Genomic DNA, 13,587 nt, shown 5'->3' with positions numbered 1-13,587 from the left:
CAAGGACCCCTGCCCCATCCACCCCCCTGCTCTCTGTCCCCTGCCTGCCCCCACCCCCCCGCCCCATCCAACCCCCCCTCTCCTCCCTGACTGCCCGACCAGGACCACTGCCCCATCCAACCACCTCGTCTCCCTGACTGCCCCCAGATCCCCTGCCCCTAACTGCCGCCCATCCCTAACTGCTCCCTTCCACCCTATCCAACCCCTCCTCTCCTTCCTGACTGCCCCCTCAGGACCCCTGCTCCCATTCAACCCCCCTGTTCCCCGCCCTCTGACCGCCCCGACCCCTATCCCCACCTCCGCCCCCTGACCACCACCCTGAACTCCCCTGCCCTCTATCCAACCCCCCTGCTCCCTTACCACGGTGCCTGGAGCACCGATGGCTGGCGGCACAGCTGCACCAGGACAGGCAGCTGTGCCGCACAGCACAGAGCACTGGGTCAGGCCCTAGCTTTGCAGCTGCGCTGCCCCAGGAGCTCGCTGCTCCGCTGCCCAGAGCATTGCGCCGGCCTTGCAGTGAGCTGAGGCTGAGGGGGGAGAGGGAACAGCAGGGGAGGGCCTAGGGGCGAGCCTCCCAGGCCAGGAGCTCAGGGACCAGACAGGACGGTCCACAGGCCGTAGTTTGCCCACCTCTGGCATACACTATCGCTCTGGGGTTTAAAAAAAACTTAGATCCGGTGTACTGTATTTGCAATTATCTCACACGTCCTCTCCTGACATATCACATACTACTTTGATCCAGTGTTGACAGTACTGCTAGAGCTTTGATTTAACTTCATTGTATTTTGTCTTTGCTAGACTGTCTTGCCTGTTTACATTTTACTGTATTTATATTGTGTATTAGTGGTTTACGTTTTTATGTTTTTTATTTTTATTTTTCCAGTAGCACCCACAGTGTGCTAGGCTCCATACAAACACAAAAGAACATAGAAGTTTTAAATATGGTACTGGTTTTACAATATATAGAGTGTATTTCCCTGATCAGGATCAACCTATTTTTCTGCCAAAAAGTGTTTAATTTTGTAATGATTGTATTAGTTTTTCATACTTTCATCCTTAATTAATTATGTGGTGATGTTATATTATTAGTCCCTTTAACTGAATCAGCAACAGGTTGGTGCAAGTCTTAGATTTTACTTTATTTTACCAGCAAATTAGAAACTGTAACGTATTTGGCATAATGCTGTTTTTGTTTGTAACTTAGTTATTGTAAGTATTGGCAGTATTGCATTATATAGATGGATACTTCATATAACTTTACTTTGACTGATATTCCTATTTCTGGTTTGTGTCTCTGATTTTATACTATGGTGGTATCACTTCAGCTTGTCTCTCTTTGACTGTTTGTTTACTTAGTTTCATTTTACTGCTACTGTTATAGGACATACGTGATGTGAGCTGAATCTTGTTGAGCAACTGGCTCCATCGAGTAATACTTATGTTTGCGGGCAACCTGCTACAAACCCTTTACATTTTTAGAAAATTAGTTATCTACAATTTATACTAATAAGCTTTCTTAATGCATTGATTTACAGTTCAGTATTAAAATAGTGTCTAAACTTTTTCTGAAAAATAGTAATTCCTCTTATGTTTTATCATCTTTGTGTGAACAGAGACTCTGATACCCAATCCCAACTGCTATTACCTTGAATGGGAAGATAGTTTGTGTTCCCCTGCAGAGCGATGAGTAGAAGTTGTTAATGATAATAAATTGTCTGAAATTGCAAACCAGACATTTGTTCAATGTTTTTCCATAGCAGTTTTATTACTTTTTAAAAAAGGATTGTTTTGGGGACAACCTAGAGAATACTTTTTTAATGTGTCTTTAAAAAATAGCAGATTTTGCTTTTTACGCTGTCAAATTAGCAGGTTATTTTAATAATGAAGTTATATGAAGATAGCTGGAATTTTACCAGAATTCCTGCCAGCTGTGATATTGGGAGCACTAAACATATATGCAGCTTACTGTTACATTATACATTAAGTCCCATTTCATTATTAGATAGCATACCATTAAACTTTGAATTTTAAGTTTCTGTGCCTTCTTATGGCTAATGTTTTTAGTGGGATTTTTTTTTAATTAACTTTTATTATTATGGTCTCTGTCTTTTCTGAACTGATTATTTTGTGTTCCATGATGTACTCTAAGGCTAAGTTAAGAAACTTGTACAGTAACTCCTCGCTTAACGTTGTAGTTACGTTCTTGAAAAATGCAACTTTAAGCCAAACGATGTTAAGATAATCCAATTTCCCCATAAGAATTAATGTAAATTTGGGGGGGGGGGGGTTAGGTTCCAGGGAAAAATTTTAGCCAGACAAAAGACATTATATACATATACAGTATATATTTTAAACAAACAATTTAATGCTGTACTCAGCAACGATGATTGTGAAGCTTGGTTGAGGTGGTGGAGTCAGAGGGTGAAAGAGGGTGGATTGTCCAGCTGCTCCTCTTGCTGTTCTTTCCAAAGTGCCGGGGGGTGCTCAACCCCCAGCTCTTCCAGCCCCTGCTCCACCCCACCCTGGCTTTTCCCGCCCCTGCTCTACCTCTTCCTCCCAAGCGCGCCACGTTCTCGCTCCTCCCCGCGCCTCCCGCCTGCAGCAATCAGCTGTTTCTGGGCGTTCAGGAGGCTCTAGGGGGGAGGTGGAAGGCTGCGTGCCGCGTCCTTGCTTCTCCCTCCAGAGCCTCCTGAACTCTGCGAAACGGCTGATTGCTGCAGGCGGGAGGCGAGGGGGGAGTTGCTGATCCGCAGGGCTGCTGGCTGGCGGGAGGCACTGGGGGGGGGGTGAGGGGAGCTGCTGGCCCACTCTGGGTCCAAGCCCCCACAGCCAAACAACATTATAAGCAAACATTGTGCAACATTAAATGAGTATGTTCTCTAATTGATCAGCGACGTAACAAGAAAACAACGTTAACTAGGATGACGTTAAGTGAGGAGTTACCGTATTTAGGAAAAAGCTTTTGGAAAAAAGTTATACTGATTGTGAACTGACCAGGGGAAAACAAACTACATTTGAAAGGAAATAGGTATTATAGAAAACTTTGCTTTTGTGTCTTTTAATTTTGGTGAACACAATTTAACATAATAAACGGCTGTTTAGTGTTATGGTGCCCTGTTAAGCTGTCATCTTCTTGAAAGTTAACTTATCGTTCCTTGAGGCATCTGGTCACATGGCACTGCTGTCAAATTTTAGCACCTAAATATAGATGCCATCCTTCAACTTCAAGCTGTAAACCACATGTACACATTTTGTCCAGTGAATTTAAGTATCATGGAAAAAAAAGTATGCATTTTTTATATGACCCCGATTGACTTAAGTATGTGCTTCCCTGTAGAGGGATGGACTTAAGCACGTGCCTAATTTAAAGTTATTGCTTAAATGCTGTACTGATGCAGGCCCCAGTGTCTTGTTTTTTATCATCTTTAGGATAAACCTCACAGTATCACTTTAATTTAAGCGCAGGCGTGCTGAGCATTGTACAGACACTCAAATACGACAGTTCTTCTCTGAAGAGTTTACAGTCTAAAAGACAGTCACAGGGAAGAGAAGACAAGACTCAGTAGGAGACCTAGAGGGAGGGAATTGACTAAGATTTTTGCTCCAACATTATTCTTCTATGATATGAAATTGGGATGGAGGTGATGTTTGACCCAGGCTAGTTATTGGGATGAAATAGTAAGGAAGAAAGCTTCAAAGGCAAAATGTAGCTATTTACTCCAGTATATTTATGCCTACAAGCAAAACTATGATTGGCCACCGTAAGATGAATTGTATGATGTTGCTGTAGTGTTGCTTTTATTCATTCCAAATATTATAGTTTATTAATGATGAGTCAAATCCTGCCCTCCATTGAGCTTAGTGAAATTACTTCAATGATGAATTTGGCCCATTAAATTCAGTTGTGATTAAGTATAAGAAAATAATGAAAGATGTCCAGTCTAATATCTAAATCCGTTTCCTTTAAAGGAATACAACCCTATAGTTTATACCACCAATTTTGACCTACTTTTAACTTATTTAATAGGGAATATCTCCACAATGCTATCTTTAAAGATACACAGTCAAGAAGGGGTGTGGAATGGTGGTTAGAGCAGGGACCTGGGACTCTGAACTTGTGGGTTTTAGTCCCTGCTCTGCTGTTGACTTTCTGCATAACTTTCGACCTGTTACTTAATCTCTGCGACTCTATTTAAAATGTAAAACTCCAGGTAAAATGGGAATGGTACCCCACAAGGTAGGTAAGAGATGGGATACTTATCTCTAAGGCATTTTGATATCCTCTTGTGCAAGGATCTACAGAAGATTAAAGGGGCAACTGTTTATGTCATATATACAGCTGCATTTGCTTTCTTGTTGTAGCACCAGCTATGTCAACATAGCTCTGGGAACTGAGATTAATCAATTATGCTATTAAGCAAATAGGGAATTAGAACACAACATGGTTGCATTGTGTATCCTAATCAACATGTTGTGGGGGGAGGGGTATCAAAGTTTGTCAATCAGTTTAATTATTGTGTTTGCAGGTTTCTAAATAGATATGACACATAGCAGAGAGAGAAATAAAAACTAAAAAAGTTCTTGATACATCGTTTAAAAATAAGCTCGCAGGTATAAAATTAACATAGACACAAGGGTTCTGCCTTTAGTTTCAGGCTGGTAATGGCACTGGCATATGGATGATGGAAGTGGTTTTGGTAGACCCTCTCTTTTATTTATTTTTTTTTAATTAAGAAATCTTTTCTTCTAACTGCATATTAGCTATATAAAATGCTTCCGTAGTGTGCTGATCATTCAAGATACTGAGTCATAAATGTGGCAGCTATTTGAAATAACACTGTGAAAATAGATAGTTATAAATCTCAATTTATTATTTTTTCTTTAAGGACTACTACACCAGGAGAGACTAAACTTTTAGCCTCTGAAATCTATGACATCCTTCAAGCTTCCAACATGTCAGACATGGACCGTGTGAATGAAATGAATTCTTGCCGGCGGAAAGCTCAGTTTTTCCTGGGCAGTACAAATAAACGTGCTAAAACAGTGGTTTTACATATAGATGGCCTTGATGATTCAGTAAGTAAATCTTAAGTACTTATGATCATTAGGAATCAGACTGGAAATGATAGGGAAATACTGTGATAATGTGCATGCATGTTATATTCAAACATACTTCGCACCAAAAAAGAAGGGCATTCAAGGAATGCTTGTGTTACTTTCATGTATGCCAGCAACTCCTGTGAATCATATTTTGAAATACTGATATATAATTTAAATTCACCCAAGAGGCTTAATACAAGAAATATTTATGGCTAGTTGCTTTGTAGCTTTGTATTTTTAAATAATTCCATTTCCATCTTTGCCAATTTTGTTTCCTGTTTCAATCACCTTTAGAATAAATGAGGTACTGCCTTTTATCAATCTTGATTCATGATATCTCTCTGTGGTCAGAGCATTGGAATCAAAACCATTCCTTATTTTTCACAATTGCCTGTACAGCACGAGAGTGTCTAGACACTGACTAATCTTCTATTATAACTAATGTAAGGAACGTTGAATTTTGTTAGCTCCCTCTTGCTACATCTTTTTGTAGTCCGTGAGATGTTTTCTACTATAGTGACCAGACTGGCACTTCAGATAGTGAGATCTCACTGCGTCTTTATGTAATGTCAAAATAACTTCTACAGATTTATTCACCATACCCCTGTGTACAACACCCCAGGGCTATGTTTGCCTTTTTACGGCTGCCAAACAGCATGTAGATCGTTTAAGCATGTTCTTCACAAGTGCCCTCAGGTCTCTGTATCTTCAGCTTTGTACCCATTTTAAATGATCAAACCTGATCCTTTGTTTTGTTACTTTATATTTTGCCAAGTAAGCATGTTTTGGAACCTAGTTTATCAATAGCATTCCCTCCTCATATTTTCTTGTGAGTACATTTAGCTCCTTTTGAAATTAGATTGTATGCCAAGTCATTTACATGGGTAGTAAAGAAATTAATACTTACCTTGGAACCCTTCACTTGTTTGTGATATAGACAGGCAAAACTTTATCAGCAACGCTTGCTTTAATATCTTCAAACCAGTTTTTAATCCATTCCAATAGTGTGCTCCTATGAAGTTTACTAACATTGTAGATCATTTGTGCATCAGAGTCTCTAAAGCTTCTCTAAAACCCAGATAAACTCTATCCACTTCTCCTTTGTCTGCCAATTCAAGTACATGCAATCCTGTAAATGGACTGAGGCCAGCAGGTCTGAAGACCATTTATTTGTGTACCCTGACAAATGGAGCTAATGCAGCGCATTGCTGCAATGCTTAAAAAAGTGAAATTGCAAAGATATTCATTGCTATCCTAGTAAAAAGTGTATAACAAAGTATTTAGATGTTTGAATCCAGAGAGCAGAACTTCAGGCTTCTCTGGTTGCCTGGAGTACACCAGCGTGTTTTCTCAGCTCATTATTAAAGGAAAAGAAGAATCTAGCTGTGTGCTGGCTGGATTAGATAATGTACACAGTTCTGAGTTTTATGAGACTATCAAAGAAACCCTAGTGATATTCTAGGTGCCTGGTATAACACAGCAGCAGTAAAACATCCCTACAAAGCAGTTTTAAGTGTTAGAATAAGTTGGGAACTATAAAATGGCAGAGAATGTGAACAATAACTTAACTTTATATAGCACTTACCTCCTTTAAGTGTGTAACTTCATGTATGTGTATGCATATGCATGGCTGGCCTTAGCATTTTTTTCCAGGCCTGTGAAACATTCTTGCTGTCAAATAACTAACTTCATCCCTGCCAAAATTAAAGCAAACAAAACAACTTCTGTCTCCAATACTTCTTCCCTGCCCCCATAATTGATTCTTGATCCATCACCTACCTCTGTTTAGTCACATGAATAAATAGCAAAGTCTGTTTTTCTTTTTAAACTTAAGCACTATCTAATCTATCAAACACATCTGCAGGAATTCAAAGTTTTGAATAGACTTTTCTGATCTTTTGGGGGCCTGCGAATTCATATGTCAGAGTTGACCTACTTAAAGCTCTTGAGCAGTTCATGTTCTGTAGGAGTAATTGGAAATCCTGTAAATCTTTCTTGACTTGTTGGAGACCTCAGGTAGTTCTTGATCAGTTCATTCAAAATAAAGCTACAGTCTATAGAGTTTGATAATGATCTCAGTCAAACAAAAAGAGCAATACAACAGAAGTCCGTTGATTGATCTACTGCAGTCTAATCTTCCCAATAAGATTTCATAGTGGTAACAAATGGGTAGTCCATATAATTTTAGCCAGAGTTGGCAGGATTTTTTGTCAGCTCCAAATAATCAGAATATTTTATTAATTTTTAAGAACACTACACTAGAGGCAACCTTAGCACTTTTGGGGCCAGTTTTTGTTATCCCTCCCACTCTCCCACCAACTGTAAATGACTTGTCTACAATAATTACTTCACAGTACACAGAGTTGGCCTGATGGTTTTGGGAACAGTTGGTAAGATGAGTCTTTGATATGCATCTCAGACTTAACTGATTCATTATGTAGAACATGGATACCTGACTTACCTTTTAGGTTTTGTTTTCCCCAACCCTAGGTTCCATGCTGTGGTAGAAGGATTGCCCAGCTGGGATTTGTTCATACCTGTCAATGCAAAGGACAGGTGTCCAAATAGCTGGAGGTTGCCAAGTCTCCAGCTAGTGAAGGGATTTGTACACACTCTGGTGAGGCTGAGCATTCATGTAGTGTTTTACAACTTAAAGTAGTAAAGTATCTATGGAATAGGTATTACCCCATTTAGGGAAACAGGCACAGATTATATGATTTGACCAAGCTCTCAGAAGGGGAGACTGTATCAGTTGATATATGTATCCATGCAGTCATCCCTTTTTTAGTCTACTAAACCATGTTGCCTCTCACCCTCTTGTGCCTTCCTTCCTTGTGGCCAGAGGTGGTTTTATTTGTCTTTCACTTGTACAATGCCGTTTTCCCTCTCTCTCTCTCTCTCTCTCTCTCTCATACACACTGTTTTGTGTTAAGATATTTAGCTCAGGCCTACTGTATTACTATACTTCTAATTATTAATGTACTTTAATATAGTCAAAAATGTTCTGACATTCATATGTGCATGGAAGTAAGCTGAGTTTTGCCTCTGTGTAGTCTAGCCCAGGGGTGGCCAACCTGAGCGTGAGAAGGAGCCAGAATTTACCAATGTACATTGCCAAAGAGTCACAGTAATATGTCAGCAGCCCCCCATTAGCTCTCCCAGCACCTCCCACTCACCGGCAGTCCTGCTGATCGGCGCATCCCCCTCCCTCCCCGCACCTCCCAATCAGCTGTTTCATGGCATGCAGGAGAATCGGGAGAAGGGGGGGGAGAGGAGCGAGGGCACAGCAGGCTCGGAAGGGGGCGGGAAGGGGTGGAGTGGGCCCCCCCCGGCACATTGGAAAGTTGGCGCCTGTAGTTCCAGCCCTGGAGTCGGTGCCTATACAAGGAGCCGCATATTAACTTCTGAAGAGCCACATGTGGCTCCGGAGCCACAGGTTGGTCACCCCAGTCTAGCTGAAGCAGTTTGTTAGCAGATCGATGAAATGAATATGCTTCTTCCTATATTGAAACCACTATTATCTAAGTATTGAGCAGTAATTACTGTATAATAATAATATTAATATGCTTATATAGTGCCTTTCTTTCAAAGATCTCACAGCACTTTTCAATTAAAATTAAATACTAAGGTATATAGAAATCTGATTTTGAACCTAACACTTGAGTCTATAAGACTGTCAAGGTGTGTGTGTGTGTGTATATAATAAATATATATACACACACACACACACACACACATATATATATATAGTAATCCACTACAATGTAGCTTGTTTGTGGTAGCAATCTCCCAATAGATATTTTACTCTCTTTGTAATAACCGTCTTGTTTTCTAAATATTGAGAAATAAAACATGTTAAGGTAATGTAGAATAGATGCAACCTGTATAGGTCAATATAATGTTATTGCACAGTAGGCATTGTCACTTGCTTTAAACATAACATTCCATTGTTGTTTTTAAGCAAACATTTTTTCCCTTGAAATCAGAGTTAAGATTATGCTGTGCTTTGATGTCCATGAGCTGCCACAGATGAGGTAGCTGAAGGATACAACAGCTGCTTTGATGCATTCAGTCAGTATGGATACAAGGTGTCTGATAAATAGCAACTTAAACACTAACTACACATCAATGAGCACTCCACTCAATCCGGACTTAACCTCAGGGGACTGTTTAGCTTATCATACGGAGAAAAACATTCTTTGCTTTTCAGCACTTTTTCCTGATTATTTACAGTTGATTCTATCCTTGTTTGACGTTTAAAATGTAAGCAAAAATGTTGTAAATTTTGTTATGACAAGATTTGTAGCAATATTAAATGTCAGTATATGTGTATTAAAAATAATTGTAACCTGCACTATTTTTTTTTCTTTTGCAAAATTACCTTATTTACCAGCTGTCTTAAAAGATGCAGGAGTTTGTCATAACATCCATGGTTAATATTTTTATATGGCCTTTGCATGTTAATACTTTTTTTTTTTTTTTTTAGTCTCGAAGGAATCTTTGTGAAGAAGCCTTGCTGAAAATTAAAGGCGTTATTAGCTTTACATTTCAAATGGCGGTTCAAAGATGTGTGGTCCGAATTCGCTCAGACTTAAAAGCAGAAGTAAGTACTTACAACTGTGCTTGCTTTAAGACCTATGCATCTGTTGCAGTTCTATAACACTAAGTGTCTGCCTTTATTTTCCTTGTATTTTCTCCCTCTTGTAGGCTTTGGCATCAGCAATAGCATCAACCAAAGTTATGAAAGCACAGCAAGTTGTGAAAAGTGAAAGTGGAGAGGAGGTGAGATACAGTTCATTCTAAATAGAGGTGGATCTGGCTTGGATCTTTGATACCTGTACTACCATGCCCATCATTTCTGTCCCTAAGGAACAGTACATTGTTGTACTTCTCAGAGATTCATACACAACATAAAGAGGTTAAAATGTATCCTGCCCAAAGATGTGCATCCATATAATAGTATTGCTAGAAATTACTGTTGAACTGTTAGCAAGAGATGTAACCGTACAGGACGGCCATCTCTTTCTGACACTAGAATCTCCTGACCTGGAGAGATGAGTCTGGAAACTGAGATTTGCCTTCTTGACAGAAACCAATGATGTGGTTTTATTTCACAGCTGTAGAGAGAGATGGTCTTTTTGGTTGTATGTTTTTACCTTAAACCTGTACTTTTCTTGCATATGGTCTAAATAAAATGATTGACAATACCTAATATCTACCCTGGCAGTTATTTAGGGAGTGACTCTAAGAGGTGTTCATTGCCTCTCAGGACGAGGCCCTTATTTTTTTTTTTAATTCATTTTGATTCACAACATTGACATTTTCTTGAACTCTTCTATTCAATCAGGTGCTGGTTCCATTCCAAGATACTCCTGTAGAAGTAGAGCAAAATACAGATCTACCTGACTATTTGCCAGAGGATGAAAGCCCTACAAAGGAACAAGACAAAGCAGTATCCCGGGTTGGGTCACACCCAGAAGGTGCAGCCAGCTGGCTCAGCACAGCGGCCAACTTTCTGTCCAGGTCTTTCTACTGGTGACTTGCGTTTGGGGTTAAAGGACTGCATGAACAACCGACAGGGTGGCCAGTTTTCCATTGGTGTGGGGAACTGCCAAGTGCAATTTGCAATAAATTATCACGAAAAGATTTTAGATTACACAAATGTATGCTGCATTTTACATTTTATTGGCCATTTAGCCTGTTAGGCGGGTCAAAGGACAGAGGCCTCAGATCAAGTTGCTTTTGTTTGCTTTCATGTACATTTTATTGTCTCCTTTTTTAAATGGGTCCATTATTAAAAACCAAACATTTATGCTTATGGAGCTTTAAATTTGACTTCACACGAAGCAAGCGATAGGGAGAACCCATTCAACTCAAGTCTCAGGACCTCTGAAAGGAAATTCTTATTACTACTAGTTGTGCATGAATCAGAATGCCTTTTTTGCTTTGCCTTATTTCAGATTTATTTCTTTTGGTTTTCTAGACATTGACTCCAGATGAAAATATACCCTGCCTTTGTTTTGCCTTTTATTTTTGCCAACCATGTTCAGAACCAGCATTTCATATTAATTTTCTGTATTAAAATAAAATTGTTACACATTTGAACTGTATAACCCCTTATGTTTTCTGAAATATTTTTCAGCCCTTAAACCACTGGTGAGCTATGAGATATAAGGGATTAAATGAGCAGAAAGAAATATGATGCATATGTTATACAGTAAACTGCTGTAGGAAAATCATTTCAATGATGGGTGTGAGTGACTTTGTGTATATAGTACCAGATGCTACAGACTGCCATTTAGGCTGGTTAAGAAGATCATAGCCCAACAGCTGTGATCTGCTCAAGTGATGATCTATTGCAGTTTCTTCTGAGATAGAAGGTGGTTTGTTGGCCTTACTCAGTTATCACATAGTGTCCACTATAAGTGAATATAGTGGTAACTGAAACTTTATAAACTTGAAAAATAAAACAAATTGAATGCCTGTTCTGCCACAGTGCCACTCTCATAAATTATGTCTTTAAACTTTTATTGCTTGGCAGAAATCTGATCGGTAGTTGTTGTTTCCTCATATTGCCTTTCATGATTTTCCCACGAAAACGCATCAACTTGGATAAGACAAAAACCATACCTGAACAATTGGCTTTGCCTTGTTGCTTGCAGACAGTGTAAGTTTAAAGGTGTCTTGGTCATTAACATCTTCTCTCTGTTTCGTGACCAGAAAAGATAACAAAATTAGGTAGAATCTATTAAATTAGATATTTGGAATATTAGTAAGCATTTTCCAGTGTTCTGAAAACTACAGTACTGCTTTGTTGCCTCACAGGAATACAGCTAAAAAAATGTAATGCTATTATAAAACTGATGAAAAAATGTGGTTTTTTGTGATGACATCCATGCTATAACATTGGCTACATTTTCAATTTGGAGAGTGAGACAAACGTTTGGTCCATAAAAGTTACTCCCCGGTGTCATGGTCAGGGAATAAAAATCATTCACAGGCTGTCATATTAATGCAACAGTGTACAGGAAAGAATAGTGTAAAATAGCAACAGTAACAAAAGTCAGAGTTGACCCACTCAAATTCAGTGTCATTTGGGGATGAAAAAGCTTACTTGCAGACTAGATGTCTCTGTTTTTTAATGTATCTAGCTCATTTTGATTCAGGTTTACACGCACAGATTGAAAATACAAGCTTTCCAGGGCATGTATTGCTTTAAATATGTAATGTTACTCATATTGCTGTCTAGAATGTTACAATACCAAATGTGTTTCAAAAGCTCTCTGTTCTATAGCCATGAATGCAAAGTTTACTTTTCTCTGTTAACATTTGTTTGCATTTTGCATTACTGCACATCTACTTACTAAATTACTATACCCCTTTGGATATTAATGGTTCAGTACAAGTAGGTATTACAGTTTGTGTGTTCAATCTTTAAGTATGCTATTTTTTGACAGTATTGCAGGTCTTGTAGAACAGTTAAGGCATCTGTACGAGTTTTTGAAATATATTGTAAAATAATAAAGGGTAATATAACTCAACTAAACATACTCCTGCGTCCTGTAGTTTTTGGGATGTAGTAATGACAATTGCCTTCAGTTATGTTCTTGTGTTTTCTACTTCCAAAAGCTCATGCTCTTTATTTTTGGATTTCAAGAGAGAGAAACACAAATGTGTCATCATGATATCAAATGACCCATGCGCAACCATTTCTTTAGTGTATTATGTCCTGCATGTGGCAAATATTTTTAGGATGTGGTTTTATTTAAACAGTATTCTTTGAGTGACTGTGCATATTAACATAGGTTTTCTGCTACCTGGTGCAGCCAAATGGTAGAACCTTCTCCCAGCAGTGCCCATTAGAGTGTATGTACAGCTCAGCAATAGTGCCTGATTCTCAGCGTAAAGAGGAGGAGGAGATACTGTTCAACAAGAGGCGCTATCAGATGGATACAGAGTTTGATCCTGGTTTGGCACATGATGAACATATGGGTATTGCTTCAGTGGCATCTCCTTTTGAGAACATTTTGCAATTCTGTGACCTTATGGATTCTATGGCAGCCACTTTGAATTTACCTTCATTTGTTGCAAAGACGTCACATTTGGTATTCAATGTTTTTGGTGCTATTTTCAGGTGATGAGTGTTACCATCTGTCCTGGATGGTCTTTTTCAGCCTGCTGAGACTATTTGGGCTACCCATGCTTCTTGTCAGCCTGCATCTAGAAAGCTGAAAAGTTGTATCGGATCCCTTATAAGGATTATTGTATTTTCATTCTCACCCTGTGCCAAGCTCTCTAGGGGTTGCTGCTGCCAATAATAGGCTCCAGTCTGGTGAGGCCCATTCAACTGTGGACAAAGAAGGGAAGAAAAGAATATTGATGCCCTGGGGAGGGGAGAGATTTTTGTTCTTCCTCATCTCTTTGAATTAGTGTGGCTAATTACCAGAAGGGTGATAGCCCATTGCCAATTCCATCTGTGGGAGAAGA

The 13,587-nt window shown here is 39.2% G+C and overlaps 1 protein-coding gene across 4 annotated transcripts in view; it reads left to right on the top strand.

Moving 5' to 3' along the window:
• The window catches only part of ARMC1 (armadillo repeat containing 1), a 46,392-nt gene extending 33,746 nt beyond the window's left edge, over positions 1-12,646 (top strand). For 3 of the 4 annotated variants that reach the window (XM_034762999.1, XM_034763001.1, XM_034763002.1), the window contains 4 exons: positions 4,887-5,076; positions 9,587-9,703; positions 9,808-9,882; positions 10,448-10,639. In XM_034762999.1, coding sequence (XP_034618890.1) covers positions 4,887-5,076; positions 9,587-9,703; positions 9,808-9,882; positions 10,448-10,639 — 574 coding nt within the window. Of the gene's footprint in view, positions 1-4,886; positions 5,077-9,586; positions 9,704-9,807; positions 9,883-10,447 lie in introns of all 4 variants that reach the window. The other variant, XM_034763000.1, reaches the window with a different exon arrangement.
• Positions 12,647-13,587: the final 941 nt, after the last annotated feature.

This window comes from Trachemys scripta, chromosome 2 (assembly GCF_013100865.1).
Source record: "Trachemys scripta elegans isolate TJP31775 chromosome 2, CAS_Tse_1.0, whole genome shotgun sequence".
NCBI lineage: Eukaryota > Metazoa > Chordata > Testudines > Emydidae > Trachemys > Trachemys scripta.
Note: the sequence above shows the minus strand (reverse complement) of the source record. Positions and strands in the feature narration are given on the sequence as shown.